The sequence below is a fragment of the Mastomys coucha genome, unplaced genomic scaffold (genome assembly GCF_008632895.1).
Source record: "Mastomys coucha isolate ucsf_1 unplaced genomic scaffold, UCSF_Mcou_1 pScaffold8, whole genome shotgun sequence".
NCBI classification, from domain to species: Eukaryota; Metazoa; Chordata; class Mammalia; order Rodentia; family Muridae; genus Mastomys; species Mastomys coucha.
In genome coordinates, this window is record NW_022196914.1 from 37,742,878 (window position 1) to 37,761,591 (window position 18,714).

General features: G+C 42.2%; 1 protein-coding gene across 4 annotated transcripts in view; it reads left to right on the plus strand.

Moving 5' to 3' along the window:
• The first annotated feature begins 2,021 nt into the window (after positions 1 to 2,021).
• Positions 2,022 to 18,714, plus strand: part of Mctp1 (multiple C2 and transmembrane domain containing 1) — a 586,378-nt gene continuing 569,685 nt past the window's right edge. For all 4 annotated transcript variants that reach the window (XM_031359932.1, XM_031359934.1, XM_031359933.1 and 1 more), the window contains exon 1: positions 2,022 to 2,867. In XM_031359932.1, the coding sequence (XP_031215792.1) occupies positions 2,148 to 2,867 (720 nt within the window). In that variant the 5' untranslated portion in view covers positions 2,022 to 2,147. The remainder of the gene's footprint in view (positions 2,868 to 18,714) is intronic.

An 18,714-nucleotide genomic window follows, 5' to 3' on the forward strand; every position in this document is an offset into this window, starting at 1 on the left:
ATCACATTATTCCCATGTTTAAAAATACTCCAGCAGGCATGTACAATCTTTTGACATTAGGACACACCATGGTCACCTGCAAATTTCATGCTAGGAACCATGCAATGAACTTTAAAAGTTCTTTTAAGTTGGGAATATTTATAGCTATCCTAGAGTGCATGTAGTCTATAGACTATGAGTTGGATACACTCAAATGGTTCCCAATTGAATTTACAGAAATTTCAAATTCTTCAATGGGATGAACCCTCTGAAGACTGTGCATTTCCAAATGGACCAGCCCTGCTCACCTTTCTTCACCCTCTTTGGGACAATCTCTGTCTCTCTGTGAAGAGCCTCTTTAAGCTGCTTCCTCCTTCAGGGCTTCAACTTCTGCTGTTTTTCTGCCTGGAACACTGTATTCAGTTCCAATGGCTGGCTCTTTGTCCCTTTATAGTATCATCTCAAACTCTGGCTCCTCTGAGAGACTGTTTCTAACACTAAACACAGGCTTATTAGATTCAGTGAAAGTATAAGATACCTAGTAAAATAAGACTTTGGATAAACAACAACTAGAATTTTTTGGTCTTTGTTCCCTGGAATATGTAGGATGTTCATATACTAAAAATTATTGTGTTTTCTCAGAAACTCAAATTTAATGAGATGTTCTGTATTATAGCAACCCAGATACAGTACTCTATTATTATCTCTCTGGGCTGTTCACTGTTAAAAATTCTGTTTATTGTCTTACTCTCCTGGACCCAACGCAAGCACCCCCTACATGTTCACAACTGTTTCTTCAGTGCTGATCCCAGTGCCTGGCACATAGTAGATGCTTACTAAATATTAGATGGATAAGAAAAATAAATTCAGACTGACAACAGCTTCAGGGCAAATTGCTGGCCAGAAGGAAAAGAGAATGCTTACTTTAAATAATCAAACAGTACTGTGCTGAAGCTTCTAGGGAAGGGTACAGTGGAGGAGGGAAGGACACAGTTTTACCTGCCTTTTAGGAGAGACCTTGTGGAGTCAGAAGACCCTAGATGCATAGATTTGGGGAGAAGCAAAATCTAGACGACTTTTTGTTTGTTTTTTTTTGTTTAATCAGTTTTCCAACAAACTGAAAGAAATAACTGAAGAAAAATCTGCTTGAGTGGGAAGAACAAGTCCGAGCTCTGAATAGGGTCACAAGCAGTAAGCATCTTCCCATCTCTGTCCAAGCGCCCCTGAGACTTACTTTAAGGGTTAGCTTTATTATCAAGTTCTGGAAACTGTTTCTGATTATAAGGAAAGTCACTGCACACGCAAACAAAGAGCGTGGAGAGTAGATGGTGATGAAGTCAAGACAGAAGAAATCAAACTCTCCTCTTGAGCCTGGGATGCCCAACCGGATGAAGGCAGCCTTATTTGGCCTCAGCATTTGGAGAGCTTTGCGGTCCGCGCGGCGTGTAGGCTGGGTTCCCGGAAGGACCCACCAGGGGCGCAGAAGTGCACTTCCACTGGGACAGCACTTCACCTGATCCGCTCAAGCAGGGCTCGTCCGTCCTAAAGCAAGTGGCTTGTGCGAATGTACATCCACACTCAGGTCATGCAGGCTCCCGGCCCTACGCAGCTCCACCCGGCTCTTGCCTGCCCTCCCACCTAGGAGCTGGAGGATGGTCCTGGGTGGTTTAGCCGAGGCTGCTAGTCCCCTACGTCTACGGCAGGACGCGCCTTGTCGTGTGAGCGGCGCGCGCGCCCAGTTTGTAGTCTGCCGCCTCTGCCGCTGACAGGTGCTGGCCTGAGGGCGCGGGTGGGGTCCCCAGTACAGCTGGAAGCCCGCGGCTTTCCGAGCTCCCGCGGGCGCCGAGGGGGAACCAGGGTGCGGCCTGGGGGCGCTCAGTGGTCTGGAGCAGCGGAGTTCCCGGCTAGAAACTTTGCAGACGCCGCGGGCGCTCGGTGACGGCGCCAGCCCGGCCTGGCAGGTGCGGCGGGCAAAGGCGGAGGCGCCCGGCGGCAGGAGGGCCTCGGCCGCAGCCGCTTTGCTCCGAGCTGGCCTGAAGCCGCTGGACGCTCCCGGCTGGTGCTGCTGCGCTGGCGGCCGCCGCCGCCTCCACGCTCCCGGAGGAGGCGCAGCCCGAGAAGGAGGAGGAAAAGCTGTAGGAGGAGAGACGAGCTGCGGGGGTTGGAGGATGGAGCCCCGGGCTGCCGCGACTGGCGAGCCCGAGCCGGCCGCGTCCCCCTCCTTCCAGGCCCGGCTCTGGAAGAACCTGCAGCTGGGGGTGGGCAAGGGCAAGGGCGGCGGAGGCGGGCGCGCTGGGGGCCCCGAGCGCCGCACTGCGGCCACTCCGACCCCGACCCCGTCTCCGCCGCCCCCGAGAACCACGCAGGACGCCCTGGCCGGTGTGGGGAGTACTGGCAGCAGGTGGAGCGGCTTCAAGAAGCGGAAGCAAGTGCTGGACCGAGTGTTCTCCTCCTCTCAGCCCAACCTGTGCTGCTCCTCACCAGAACCCCTGGAGCCAGGCGGAGCAGGCAGAGCGGAGCAGGGGTCCACGCTGCGCCGCCGCCTACGCGAACATCTGCTGCCTGTGGCTAAGGGGTCCTCGACAGCCACGGGGACAGCCGGAGTGACGCCTCCTGGTGGACGCTCTCCGGACTCTGCTCCTTCTTCTTCCGCCTCATCCTCCCTGTCCTCTTCTCCCCAACCGCCCCCGAGGGGGGACCGCGTCCGAGATGAGGGCACACGGCGTGGGGGCCCTGGGGTGCACCTGTGCCACCAAAAGAGCTCTTCTCTGCCCGGAACCGCGTGCCTGGAGCAGTTGCTGGAACCGGCGACACCCCCTGCAGAACCGGCCCGGGGTCCCTCTGAACCTCAGGCTCTGCCTAAGGGCGAAGAGCGAGGCTGCAGCCAGGTGAGTGCCAGGTGGCCAGCGCCGGGCGAGCGTGCGGGCCACGCCTCCAGCTTCAGGCTCCCTTAGCGGCGAGTGTGTGTGTGTCCCCATGTGTGCGGGCACGGACTATTAACTAGCTGAAACGGAGCAAAGACATTTCGCTCGGGTTTAGTAGTAACAGTTCAGACTTGAACCCTGACTTAACTTTTTGATAAGAGTGAATGACACCTGTCGCCAAAAGCACTTTGGGTAGATTAACACACAGCTAAAGAGTCCAAGGTAGCGTGGCTGCTTTTTGGAGGTGCCCTGAAAAGATGCCCAAAGAAGCATTTTCTTGGCAAAAGAAAAAGCTAACATCCCCCCCAAATTACTAAAGGACATCTCAACTGTCTGAAGGGACACTGCCTGAAGCAAAAGGCTAGCAGTGGGCATAGGAATGCTGAAAGGTGAAGTTAAGGCTTCGGTGAGGATTTATTGCAGAAATTTGCTAACTTCTTGGTATTCTCTTCCTGAAAAGTTCTTCTGCAGGTGGATCACTGTCTCACGGGGTCGGGTGTGGGGTGGGGGCGGCAAGGATCTGAGCTAGTAAAGCAGTTATGTTCCTAAGACTCAGTTCATAGTCACTAGAAAGTGCTTCTAAAACATGCTATTTTACACATCCTGTTGACTACTCAGACAAGCGTTTTTTCATTGCTTTAATACAAGTTTTAAGTCATCAGGGGCTGTGTTTATTCCTACTTTTAAGAGAGAATATCTTCTTTTTATAAATGTTTATATTTCAAATATTCAGTTCTACGAGGGAGCTAAAGTGATTATTTTCTCTTAGTACTGCTTAGCTTATTACATTCTCATTTCTAATTCTGATCATGTTAAGTGAATGATACTACGTTAAAACTTTAAGTAGAAAAATAGCTAGCCAAAAAAAAACCAAAAAAACATTTGACTATTTGCTGAAATTTTTACCTTTCTATTCTGCAAGACAATCAGAGTTCAGAAAAGCTGTATAGCTTATCTACTACTTTTAAAGTGTAGTTTCTGGGAAAAAAAGTAGGCCAGGAATCAGTCAATTAATTTTAATATCTTGCAAACACTTGATGTTCCAGACAAAGCTTGTCATATAAGGTTAGGTAGATACCATTGACAGAGAAAGTCCAGCAACTCCACCCTTCATTATTTTAAACAGACCTGAATAAAACTCTTTCTTTTTTTTTTTTAAATTTCAAAAGCAAAGTGAAAGTGTTTTTCAGGTGATTAAAAATTAAGTGTATGTATTGGTCAGGGTTCTCTAGAGAGACAGAACTTATAGAATGAATAAAGGGATTGAATGGCTTACAGGCTGTGGTCCATCTAATTTAGCAATGGCTTCCTTGTAACAGAAGGCCCAAGAATCCAGTAGTAGTTCAGTCCATGAGGTTAGAGGTCTCAGCTGTCTGCTGTATATTCCCGAATCCTGAAGAAGTCGGCTCTAATGCTAGTGAAGGAATGGATTTGCTAGCAAGAGCAATAGAGAGCAAGCTTCCTTCTTCCTTGTCCTTATATGGGCTGCCAGCAGAAGGTGTGGTTCTGATGAAGGTGGATCTTCCTGTCTCAAAGATCTGGGGTAAAGGTATATTTCCCACATCTAAGATCTGGATTAGAAGTGGGTCTTCCCACTTCAAAGGATTTAATTAAGAAAAGACCCTCACAGGTGTGCCCAGTCATTCCCATTCTGATTAATTCCAGATGTGGTCCAATTGACAAGCAGGAATTGTCTACTAATCTTCCTGTGAGTTAAAGGAAATGCGTTTGAGTTTCTATATAGTCCTAGTGCGCATTTATTTTAATGTTGGGAGATTGATTTGATATTTTATCCTTCCTAACTTTTAGAGCAACACATAATAATAGAATTATTTTGGAAGGTACTTATCATGTTATAGTGAAAGTTAATTTATAAAGTTATTTTGCAGCCCATTGAACTAAGATATTTTCAAAGCAAAACGACAGAGTGCAGAATTCATCTCTGTGTGTGCCCCCTTCCACTTTTAAAAACCAAAACGTATTTGAAACTATCGACTTTTCTTTAAAAACACCAGTGTGCAGGAACGATCCCAAAAGGAGCTGTTTTGGAGGGCATGCTGATATAATACGTGGGTGCTTTCATCCCATGCTGGGCGCGCTGCAGCATCATATTGCCTAATACTCACCAAAGTGCTGGAGAAGTATTTGTCAAGTTTGTGGATTAGAAGCTAAAAGCCAAAGAAGTTAAGTGACTCTTCCAGGGTAGTGTGTGTTAGTAAGCACCACAGATAGGTGTGTGCTTGTCAGTGTTCAGAATCTTTTCTCAGGATTTTCACCACTTCTATGTACTTCTAAACCTTAAGTTTTGGGATGACTTGGATCTGTTTAATAGTAGAGGCATACAAGCCTCTACTATTACAAGCATGTGTTGTAATTCCCCCCTCCCCACACACACCACAATTCTACAGCAGATCATCTGTATTAATTTCTAATTTGGTCTCTGATGCGTTGTTCCACCTCTTACGACATTTGAAAGCCCCATGTTAATCATTTATATTTCTAAAGAAGGTTTTCACTGTAAGGAACCACTATTTCAATATAGACCTTAGAGGAATGCTTTAACATTTGAAGTAAAGCTAAAAGAAAGTTAATGGATGAAGAGTGGAGGGTAGGCAGAGAAAACAGCCCTGAGGGGATGGCCAGGTACAGGCGTGTGCCCAGCCTCTGTTCTTCTCTGCTCTTCATGGTGACTTGTTCTCTGAGCACTGGAGAGTGTCCTCTGAAATGGCACACAGGTTTATTTCATAAATCCTCTGATCAATGAAGAAGAGAGTAGCCTGTAGTCTTTTAAATACCTTTTTCCTCAACTAAAAGGAGCCGAACCCACCTCCAAATAGGAAAGAGAAGGAAGGGAATTGAAACCTGGAACTGAATTCATTAAGGTGCCCAGGGACAGGCTTTGGTTTCTTACATTCTGCTTTTCCAAATGTGTCTGGGGTGGTGGTGAGGGGGGGTTCTTGCCTCTCAGCTTCTCATCTCCAGGACACCTGGGCAAGGGGAGGAGATAGCACAGGGAACTTTATTTACTGGTCACCAGCATAGAAGGGAGCACACAGGAGATAAGACAGTGAAAGCAGTTAAAAGCAGCATCCAGGTTACCATTGTACAGCTCATTGTAAAATTGGGAAAATTCTTGGAAATTTGTGTCTTTTCTGCTTGTTCCTGGCCTCAGTCATGTTCTCCAACACACTCCCCACTTCTCCATCCCCAGCCCTGCACGAGGCCCCAACAACATCTGTGCCTACATTCTGATACTGGATAGAGATGTTAAGCAAAAGTAAAAGAATAACTTTGGATGGCTGGGGGAGAGATTCAGCAGCCACACATACATGGATTAAATGAGCAAACCACTGTCTCCTGCGTCCCGAGTGGATTGGCCCTCTCAGCTTTTCTGTAATCAGTTTTGAAAACACTAACAGATGTACAGTGCTTCCTCCTTTATTATTTAAAATATTCTGTTTTGACACTAAGAGGGAAAGAAAGGAAGGGAGGGAGAAAGGGAAGAAGGAAGGAAGAGAGGGAAAGAGAAAGGAAGGAGGGAGGGAAAAAGGAAGGAAGGAGGGAGGGAGAAAGAAAGGAAGGAGGGACAGAGGGAGGGAAGGAGGGAGGGAGAAAAGAAGGAAGAAAGGGAGGCAGGGAAAGAGAAAGGAAGGAGGGAGGAAAGAAGGGAGGGAGAAAGGAAGGAAGGAAGGAAGGAAGGAAGACCATTTCTTTCTGCTGATTCTCATTTACACTTTGGGTCATATTGTCATACCAGATGCCTTCCATTTTCTATAACACAGTTGGGAAAGATGCTTTCCCAATTTGTGTGCCCATCAAAAACATGCCAATTTTATGTATTCTGTCTTGATGAGTTACTAAATTTATATTTTGCTAGAATCAGAAAGTCAGTATTCTGAGAAGAACCGAGGAATGAGTATGCTGGAATTTTTAGTATCTAAGTGAAAGCACGTAGTGTTTATAAATGTTAATCCTTTATTGCTTGTTTTTTTCTTCTTAAAGTAAAATTTTATTGAAATTGCTTACATAGAGGAGAAAATTTATCTTGAAGGGAGGTGGGTAAACTATTCAGTGTGTGCTTTTAGGGATGCTCTGAAGCACAGCAAAGGGAGTCTTCATGCCTTTAGATGAAAGTCTAACACACATAAGACAAAATGTCAGAGAACATTTTCAAGTCCACAGGTAAAACATACCTGGCTTTTTAATAGCTTATATTCAATATTACTTGGGTTAATGTTTTGTCAGGTATTTTAAATATTGTTTCAAAGAACAAAGCTTAATGTTGGGGACGTCCCAGATTTTAAAATGGTAATTCCTAATGCAGATGACCAACCTCAGTGAGAAATCTAATAATGTTAAAAATCAATCTCCTTAAGGCAATTTTATCAGTGTAATTTTATGAAAGTCAAGGTGGGATGTGGCCTGACCTCAGAGTCAGAGGAGGAGGGCCCAGTCTGGAGTTCTCCCAAGCCGCTCAAGTCAGTGCTGTTTTCAACTACAGGGGCCCACGGTGTCCCTCCAACTGTATGTGGGTAGCTTGAGTCCCTGGAAAATCGCTGGATGGAGAAACCTGCAAAGGAAAGTGTTTAGATGTGTGAGACTGGTCTAACATGCAGCCACTGATTGTGGTTGTTAGGAATGCTGAGCAGCCTGAGGTTTGTGGGTTCTGCCACTGCAATAAATGCATGGCAGAAAATGAATGAATGGGGGGCTTCGCCAGTTCTTATTTAGTTTGATATAGAAAGTATTTCACTTGGAATGGTAAAAAAAAAAAAAGAAGTCAAGATAACTGAAGTAGTACTGGTGATACCACAATTTCAGTCACAAAAAATTTGTAAGTTTTAGCAAGTGTATAGTCATTGTCATGGAAGCATAAATGAGCATGTGAAGGAAGAAAACAGAATTAATATATTATTTTAAAAAATAAGACATGCCACTCCCACTTCTTGGAAAAGAATGAAAATAGGGGATCACCATGCACATGAAAGTCCCAATGCCTTTGCCACTCCAAGGGAACATAGTGAGACTTTTACAAACCCTAAATTAATGAAGAGTAAATAGTATGTCTAGGTACCAGTGTATTGAACTGTGGATCATGACATAACTGAATGTGAGGGTCATGGAAATTTCAGCAACAATAAAATATGCAGTGGGTAAAATGATTTCAGAATGAAATGCATTGTGGTCTGAGATATTCCTGGTAGCTGCTGTCTGCGTGGCATGGCAGAATCACTGTAGCCTGGCTTCTGAACTCTCAGTCTGAGTACTGTGTACCAAGGTAGTACTTTCATGCCACCCAGTCCTCAAAACACCTCCACTCAGATTCAAGATCAGCTTTAGAGAAGCAAAGCCTGTACTCTTGACGTTAGACACCTTTTGTTGTGATTTTTTTCTTTGGCTACTATGCCATACTTTTTCTTGGTAAACCAAATGCGTGATGGAGAAATTCCTTGATAACTGAGGCTTATTGCTCGGATACTATTTGGGGGAATTTGTTTAATATGAGTGAAATAGACTTTAACATCAGACTTACTTTATATAAGCTTATCTTCATAAAATTGCAATAAACTATATATGGTGCATGCACCTCCTTACAGTTATCCAATGAGAATGAGATGATTTTTTTTCTTTTGTTATTTGTTTACTCTGCAAACATTCTTGACTATTTTTTTTTATTAGTTGGTACCATGGACAGCACTGTTTAAGTCCCTGCATCCCTGGCTTCATGTGTCACTTAAAGTTCCTTGCCATCACTGACCTTTTCTTCTAACTCATATTGCTTTCCATAAATCTAGTGTGGGAAGTGATTAATCTCCTTCAACAAATTAAGTTTCTACTCAATGATGTTTTCTTCTTTAAATATGTAGCAGCTTGTTTATATTAGGATATTTTGAAAATTGTGTGTGTGTATGTGTGTGTATATGTGTATGTATGTGTACATGTGTATGTATGTGTGTGTATGTGTGTATGTGTGTATATGTGTGTACGTGTATGTGTGTATGTATGTATGTGTATGTGTATGCGTGTAGTGTGTATGTGTGTATGTATGTGTATGTGTGTGTATGTGTATGTGTGCACTTGCATGTACCTGTGCTACATCATGTGCATGGAGATGAGAGGACAGTTGTAGGTTTCAGTTGCCTACTTCGGCCTTGTTGATGACAAGGTCTCTTGTTCAGTGCTGTATGTGCCAGGCTAGCTGCCCTTGGAGCTTGCAGAGATCCTCCTGTCCCAGCTCATTACACGAGTGCTGTGATTAGTGTCTGGTTTTAAATGGGTTCCGGGAGTCCAAAAGCAGGTTGTTGTGCTTGCCTGGAAAATGTTTCCCAATGACCTATTTCTCCAAACCCTATGGATTTTATTATAAAAAAAAAAATAACAGGTTAACATTTCCAATGATTTGTATTTGATTTTACTGTAGGATGAAAAATTGTATTTCCAACATAATGAAACTAGAAGGTCCAGCACTTTCTTTTAAGGGGAACTTTTTCTTTCAACTATGAAATATTGGTTGAGATATTTTATGCTAGTTTTGTTTCTCATTCCCATGTAAATGTAAACAATTGTAATAGACATGTGGTCTTTTGGATAGTTTAAAGGTCATGGCATCTTTCTACTGTCACTTGCTTTGGTCATCATCCTCTTTATTAGGAGCAATTGGAACTTGGTTTGCTGAAGCCTCAGCTACCTCCCATGCCCTCACTAGCACCACCACAGGATAATTTGGCAGCCCTTAATGCATATAGCTGACCTATGAATTGATATTATACAACAGTCCAGGGGAATGGTTTCCTGAATGAAGGAATTAATAGACAGGCTTAAGCTATTCAGTGATTAGGTCTCTGGAAAACTTTCAGAATTGCTTTACTGTGTAGCGGAGTACTTGCCTCTCTAAAGCCAAGTCCTTTTAAACATGTCAGATATACTGGACATTCCTCCTCTTCTTCAAATGGTAGCCCTGCTTTGCCTCAGCATGGATATTAATCCTGGTTCTTATCTTCAGACATGAGTGAGTCCATGATCCTACTGAATGGTGGCTATGTCATGGCTAGGGACTATCTCCTGGTACTGTCTCTGACTTGTGGCATCTGCTTACTCATCTGTCTCTGGCCTCTGGTACTGCTCCTTCATGTCTGTATGCCTGATTCCTGCTCATCAGCCTTCAGCTGAATGATGAGCTCTGCTGAGGCCTGCTCAGTTCTGTTATTCTTCCTGAGCCCTCTTAGGGGTTTCCTGTTTGTACGTAACAGTCTCCTCTTGTATCCATACCATAATCACCATTAGAAAACTGTCTCTCTTTTAGAAATTTACATCTTTTAATCCACAACTCAGAGTAAAATTTCAAATTTGACCATTAGTTCTGACTTCACTAGCTTATTCTGCCACCTTTTAAAATGATTGAATGCTTGATGTATCAACTAGAGGTCATGTGGAGCTCATTGATACCCACAGTGACCCCTAGACATTTGTGAACCTAACTACAGGACAACAAAACTTCTCTCCAGAAAGTTTGCAGCATTAAATGGTTAATGACCTTTCTTTTCATTACATTTGCCAGTTGAACTCTGGAAATGTAGTCATTCGGATTGTGCTGTAAATATACAACAGTGTACACACTGAATCCTAAAAGCTTAATGCAAAGAAAGGAATGTGAAATGTATCAGCACTGTTTTTTTTTTTTATTGATTGTGTGTTCCAATATTTGGGTTAAGTTAAATAAAATATTAAAGTCAATTTCACTTGTCTTTTTAAATTTGAATTTCTGTTGGTCAGTATTGATTTACAGCAGAGATCTCAAAACTCCAAACTCTTATGTCCACAAGGCTACAGAAGCAAGGGTAGTGTGCTAAAAACATGGTCACTTAGAGAGTTCATGCTTGTTCTTGCTTTAGCTATCCTTGTCACTCAAGGCAAAAATAACAGTTTTCATATTCCTTAGTAAGAATGAAAGGTTTAAGTTTTTGTGCTAAGTTTTAAGATTCCTGAGATTTTGGCTGTTCATATATTTTCAAAAACATCACAGGCCATATCAATTATATATCTGGTCTAAATTTTCGCATCAGTTTCAACTTTTGGCAAAGAGAGCTCCCCTCCTGATCCCACACCAGTGCTTGGTACAAATTGTCTGGAACAGAGTTGGTTTGAACACATTGTGCTTCAAGCTTACCAGGAGTTCCCTGGAGTGTACCAGCTAGGAGAATTAAGTATTAGAATGAAAATCAGAATTCAGTGGGGGTGAAGTGCAAGTGAAAAAGGCGATGTGGTCACAGCAATAGTCAAAAATTCATCCTATGCAAGGATAAAAGAAGTGGTCGTGTGGGTTCAAAAGATGACATTAGAAGACTATCTTTGGAAAAATGTTGTTTCGAGGACATCACTTGTTTGAGTTGATGAGGTAGAACCTGTGGAGAGGCAGAGTTTGAACATAACAGAGAAGGTGGATCTAACTGATGGCATAAGGCTTGGTGTGGTGTTCACAGACTAGTAGGAGGTCACCTCACTTAGTCTCAAGGCAGGAGATGGATCCCTTGTCTATCGCAAATGGACAGAGACAGTATGGATGTAAGAAGGCAGGAAGCTTGTAGGCTTGGTGGCAGCATTTTGAAAATGTTCTTCTTTGCCTGGTTTTGCAGTGACTGGGCTTGGGACACAGCGAGATGGTGAGAGTGTATCTGTAGAGGCACAGAAGAGCTTGAGTGTTTCATCTAGAGATCTATTAGATTAATTAATAGAGCCAAGCTTGAGGTAGGGAAAGGGGATGAAGGAAGAAAGGATGTGGGGGGTGGAGGAATGAGTTCTACAGCACACAGGGAGTCCTGGAGGTGTTGAACAGGGGAGGGGGGCGTGGGTCAAGATGAGCCTAAGAAGAGTGAGGCTGGAAGAAGTGGAGACCTCAATGAGAGCCTGGAGTTGTTTTCCTAAGGATGAAAGATAGAAAGATCTGAGAGAGCAAAGGTCTGTTTGAGCTTCCAGGGCAGAAAGGATTAACATTTCCCCCTTACTTGTAATTTTGCTTTTCTGTGTTCTGTTTAGAAATGCCTGTATTGAAGTGTTTTGGGGAGGAGGAAGGATTTTGAGCTTGCATTCATGCAGAATGGCTGAGGAAGCCAGACCCTTGAGCACTAACCAGCCTGCCATCTATGGAGTCCAATAGCTCCTATTCTTTTTGTTTTCCTGCTTTGTTTTTTTAAGGCAGTCTTACCATGTAGCTAGTGTGAACTGGTCCGGAACTTGCTTCAGAGATTAGAGGCATTTCTACCATGTCTGGCTTTCTAGATCCTATTTTTGATAGTCACTTGGGGTTCTTTCAGATGAAGTAATTATCATTTTCTCTAAACTATTAGGTAATAAGAGTGCTAAGCATCAAAGCATATGTTGTTTACAAAATCAGGCAAAACAAGAAAATTCTATAAACATTCTAGTCACTTGAATTCTTAAGGTGCCTCATGGTCAGATTGGCAAAGTATTTGGAAAAACAATCAATTAAGGAGTTTTGAATGCAAAAGCTCTCTTGAAAAATGTTATTCTTAGTTATGGCATGTGCATGAAGCATGCTAAAATATCATCTCAGGTAAAAGGCAAATGGCCAATTTCTAAAACTTACCAGTAGATTTTTCTCTCAACATAGCAATAATATTTTTCTAGATTCTCAAGCCATACTTGGCTCTTGTTCCTGTATAAGGATGTAAAATAGCTTTTGTTAAAGAATAATTCAGTGTTTTCATAAATGCCTTTAAATAGTATTTTTAATGCACCAAATTAGCTTCTGACTGTTCTCCAAAATATCTTTGGAAATCAGAATAGATCTTGGAAACAAGTCCTGTGTCACCACAGAACTCTTGCCAGGCTCATGCACCCTCTGCACCAGAGAGGCTGAGAGCAGGTGCAGGCTACAGCCACTCCTTTGTAGGCTTTTACATTTCTGCATTTGTTTCATTTTCTTAATCATAACTGTTTCTTGTTTAAAAATTTAATTGACACAATATGTAATAATGACATATATATAATACATACATAGATGATAAATTTAGTGGATGTAAACAGTATATAATGATTAAAGACAGTTAGATGCCTCAGCCTGTAAAGGTGCCTGCTGCCAAGCCTGACCACTTGACTTCCATTCCTGGAATCCACATTGTGAAGGAAATAATGTATTCTGGCAAGTTGTCTTCTGAACTCCACATACATGCTGTGCCATATGTGTACCTACACACAGGCACACAAAAAAGTGAAATCCCCCCCAACAATCAAATGTGTACCAATCAAAGCAAAGTGCGTCCATCATTGTGAACATAGATCATGGCTTTGTGTTGGGAACACATCTCTTTTGAGGTTTCAGGAAGTTATTCTAACTAGTCAGTTGCCCTATTGAACTGTAGAACACTAGAATGCCTATATAATGCTAAGTTTGACACATTAACCAGGTCACCTCTATCTTCTTTCTCCCTCCCCCTTCTATAGCCATCAATCTGCTCTCACTTCTATGAGTTAACTCTTCTTCGACTCAAGAATTCACTTGTCAGTGGTGATATCCATGTCTCACGCATGTATCATGCAGTGTCCCATCTGTTTTTACAATAAATGGCAAGCTTTCTTTCTTTTTATGATTTTTGTGATGGTGAGCAAGTCTCACATGTTGAGCTGAGTTCTATCTGTGATGGTGACTTGGCCCAATCCTGTCCCACTTCATATACATGCCGCAGTGACATGCTGACCTGATGGTGATTTGGCTCAATCCTGGCCCATTGCACATATATGTTTCAGTCATGATGACTTGGCTCAGTCCTGGGAAGGGACCAGAAGATGGCAGTTTCCCATGCCCCATTTCCAGTGACTTTGTTTTTCTAGGGAGATGGGGTTTGGTAAAGTATTTTGTACTTATCCCTCCCTATCTGACATTCACTATCTCCAAGCTTTTCCTAATAAGCATTTGTCAGGAATGAGGAAGTGGTCTGTGGAGCTTCATGTGAAGGGAACTTGCCTACCCAGCATGCCCCTCCAGACTTACTCTGCTCAACTTTCCTCCCTTCCCTGTCTTCCTGCCAGCTTGCCAGTCAGCTCTTTTACTTCTCCTTTGCACTTGAGAAACAGGCTGGGGAAATGAGGCAAAGGCAATGAGTGTGTTTTCCTGTTGTTCTGTGGTGAAGTTTCAATAGTTGGTTCCTCTGACATTTTGTTGCTGTGACAAATGCTTTGTACATACATGTGCACATGTATGTACACATAGACATGCTTTTACCAGGCAAGGTTTATGCAGTACCCACTTTCATTTCAGGTTGCCCCACATACACAGTGTCCTTTACATACACTTAACTAAGGCAGCAAGGGATACCATTATTGTCCTTGGAGCTGATTTTCTCTGTAATTTGCAAAGTACTAAATTTCAAATGGTTTTCTGCTCTGAGCACAGCTCCATGGACTAGTTCATCTGAAGAGAAAAAAAATGCATTTGTGGTTTGGTAAGGGGTGTTTACACTGTGAACTTCTGTGTAAGGAAAGCCCTTTCTTAAGTAGAGATTGTGTTCCTATGAGGATGTGTATGGCATGGGGCAGGGGGAAGCTTGTTCAATTATTCTCCAATCCTTTCAAATGCAGATGCCACAGAAATTAATATGTCCCAACAGCATTTTCAAGCTTGATGTAGATTTAACTCACAAAATTATTCTTACAGATAAAAATAAGGATGTATTTTGGTGAGTCCCAGTATTAATATGTAATTAAAGGAGAGCTAATAACTTTAGGATTATAAAGATTCATTATTGTAATTAAGGGAGTCTTCTCCTTTGGAGCCTGAAAGTGAGGGCCAGAGAAGCACTGACATAGGAGCACATGGTCTAGACCAGCAGACTCTCAGGCTGGGGTGGTGACCAGAGAAAGTTCTGTTTTCTGTTGATACTGACACGCTGATGTGAAAGATAATGCTGGCTACAGCTCTCCATACCCAAGTACCTCTGGGAGAGAACTAGTCTCCCCAGAGTGTTGACATGTCTATGAGCATAGGTAAGACTACTGCTTTTGCTCTGAGAGACCTGCCTAGAGCCCTCAGGACACAGGAACAGCCTGGAACAGGATCCTTCCGGTTTCCATCTGCACCACTGAGCTGACCCTGTACCGCAGCTGTCCATACCCAAATTCCTCCCTCCTGGAAAGAAGTGGTCTCCCAGGAGTGCTGACGCACAGGCTTACAGGAGGAAAAAAGACACAGTTAGAGACAGCAAGACCAGCAAACACCATAGATAAGCAAATGGTGAGAGGCCAAGGCAAGAACATAAGCAACAGAAACCAAGGCTACTTGGAATCATCAGAACCCAGTTCTCCCACCACAGTGAGCCCTGGTTATCCCAACACACCAGAAAAGCAAGACTCTGATTTAAAATCGCATCTCATGATGATGATAGAGTACTTTAAGAAGTTCATAAATAATTTCCTTAAAGAAATACAGGAGCTTCATGTGGTCTGTGAATTGTATCTTGGGTATTCGAGCTTCTGGGCTAATATCCACTTATCAGTGAGTGCATAACTTATGTGTTCTTTTGTGATTGGGTTACCTCACTCAAGATGATATTTTCTAGTTCCATACATTTGCCTGTGAATTTCATGAAGTCATTGTTTTTAATAGCTGAGTAGTACTCCATTGTGTAAATGTACCACATTTTCTGTATCTATTCCTCTGTTGAAGGACATCTGGGTTCTTTCCAGCTTCTGGCTATTATAAATAAGGCTGCTATGAACATAGTGGAGCTAGCTGAAGCCCAGGAAGAAGGAAAACCAAAGTGTGGACACTTTGGTCCTTCTTAGAAGGGGGATCAAAGTAATAATAAGAGGAGATACAGAGACAAAGTATGGAGCAGAGACAGAAGGAGAGGCCTTTTAGAAACTGCCCTACCTGGGGATCCATCCCATATACAGTTAACAAACCCAGGCACTATTGCTGATGCCAACAAGTGCTTGCTGACAGGAACCTGATATAGCTGTTTCCTGAGAGGCTCTGCCAGTGCCTGACAAATACAGAACTGGATGCTCAAAGCCAACCAATGGACTGAGCACAGGGTTCTCAATGGAGGAGGTAGAGAGAAAGGACCCAAGGAGCTGAAGGGCTTTGCAGCCCAATAGGCAGAACAATAATATGAACCACCCAGAATCCCCAGAGCTCCCAGGGAATAAACCACCAACCAAAGGAACACATGGAGGGACTCATGGCTCCAGCTGCATATGTAGTTGAGGATGGCTTTTGTCTGACATCAATGAGAGGAGAGGCCCTTGGTTTTGTGATGGCTCCATGCCCCAGTGTAGGGAAATGCCAAGACAGGGAAGCAGGAGTGGGTGGGTTGGTAAGCTGGGGGAGAGGAGATGGGATAGGGGGTTTTTGAAAGAGGATAACATTTTAAATGTAAATAAAGAAAATATCTAATAAAAATTCCAAAAATGAAAAAGAAAAAAAAAAGAAAGAAAGAAAGAAAGAAGTACAGGAGAACACAGGTAAACAGTTAGAAGTCCGTAAAGAGGAAACACAAAAATCCCTTAAAGAATTGCAGGAAAACACAACCAAACAGGTAAAAGAATTGAACAAAACCATCTAGGATCTAAAAATGGAAATATAAACAATAAAGAAATCAAAAAGGGAGACAGCCCTGGAGATAGAAAACCTAGGAAAGAGACCAGGAGTCATAGATGCAAGCATCACCAACAGAATACAAGAGTTAGAAAAGAGAATCTCAGGTACAGAAGATACCATAGAAAAAATTGACACAACAGTAAAAAAATAAAAAAAATTAAAAAAATACAAAATGCAAAAAGCTCCTAACCCAAAACATCCAGGAAATTCAGGACACAATAAGAAGACCAAACCTAAGGATAATAGGCATAAAAGAGAGTGAAGATTCCTAAGTTAAGGGGCCAGTAAATATCAGTAAATAAAAAATTATAGAAGAAACCTTCCCTAACCTAAAGAAAGTGATGCACATAGACAATAAAAGAGGCTAACAGAGCTCAAAATAGATTGGACCAGAAAAGAAATTCCTTCCATCACATAATAGTCAAAACAACAAATGCACAAAGCAAAGAATATTAAAAGCAGTAAAGGAAAAGGGTCAAGTAACATATAAAGGCAGACCTATCAGAATTATAAACCAGACTTCTCACCAGAGACTATGAAAGCTAGAAGATCCTGGGCAGATGTCATACAGACCCTAAGAGAACACAAATGCCAGCCCAGGCTACTATACCCAGCAAAACTCTCAATTACTGTAGATGGAGAAACCAAGATATTCTATGACAGAACCAAATTTACATAATATCTTTCCACAAATCCAGCCCTACAAAGGATAATAGATGGAAAACACCAACACAAGGAGGGAAACTACACCCTAGAAAAAGCAAGAAAGTAATCTTTCAACAAACCCAAAAGATGATAGCAACACAAAAATAATTCCACCTCTAACAACAAAAATAATAGGAAGCCACAATCACTATTCTTTAATATCTTTTAACATTAATGGAATCAATTTCCCAATAAAAAGACATAGACTAACAGACTGGATACATAAACAGGATTTTACATTTTGCTGCCTACAGGAAACCCACCTCAGTGTTCAAGACAGACACTATCTCAGAGTAAGCAGCTGGAAAATAATTTTCCAAGCAAATGGTCCCAAGAAACAAGTTGGAGTAGCCATTCTAATATCAAATAAAATCAACTTTCAACCAAAAGGTACGAAAAAAGTTAAGGAAGGACACTTCATACACATCGAAGGAAAAGTCTACCAAGGAGAACTCTCAATTCTGAACATCTATGCTCCAAATGCAAGGGCACCCACATTCATAAAAGAAACTTTACTAAAGCTCAAAGCACACATTGCACCCACACAATAATAGGGGGTCATCAATGGACAGATCATGGAAACACAAACTAAATAGAGACATATTGAAACTAACAGAAGCTATACACCAAATGGATTTAACAGATATTTACAGGACATTTCATCCTAAAACAAAACAATATATCTTCTTTCCAGCACCTCATGGTACTTTCTCCAAAATTGACCATAACAGGCATCAATAGATGCAAGAAGATTGAAATAATCCCATGCATCCTATCAGGTCACCATGGACTAAGGTTGGTCTTCAATAACAACAAAAACAATGGAAAGCCCACGTACATATGGAAGTTGAACAACACTCAATGATAACTTGGTTAAGGAAGAAATAGAGAAAGAAATTAAAACTTTTTAGAATTAATGAAAATGAAGGCACAACATGCCAAATCTAATGGGACACAATGAAAGCAGTGCTAAGGTGAAAACTCATATCTCTGAGTGCCTCCAAAAAGAAACTGGAGAGAGCATACACTAGCAGCTTAGCAACACACCTGAAAGCTCTAGAACAAAAAAAGGCAGATACACCCAAGAGGAGTAAACAACAGGAAATAATCAAACTCAGGGCTGAAATCAACCAAATAGAGACAAAAAGAACTATACAAAGAATCAACAAAATTAGGAGCTGGTTCTTTGAGAAAATCAACAAGATAGGTAAACCTTTAGCCAGACTAACCAGAGGGCACAGAGACAGTATCCAAATTAACAAAATCAGAAATGAAAAGGAAGACAGAACAACAGAAACTGAGAAAATTAAAAAAAAAAAATCAGATCCTACTACAAAGCCTATACTCAGCAAAACTAGAGAATCTTGGCGAAGTGGACAATTTTCTAGACAGATACAAAAGTTAACATGTGCAAAAGTTAAATCAGGGTCAGATAAACCATCTAAACAGTCCCATAACCCCTACGGAAACCGAAGCAGTCATTAATAGTCT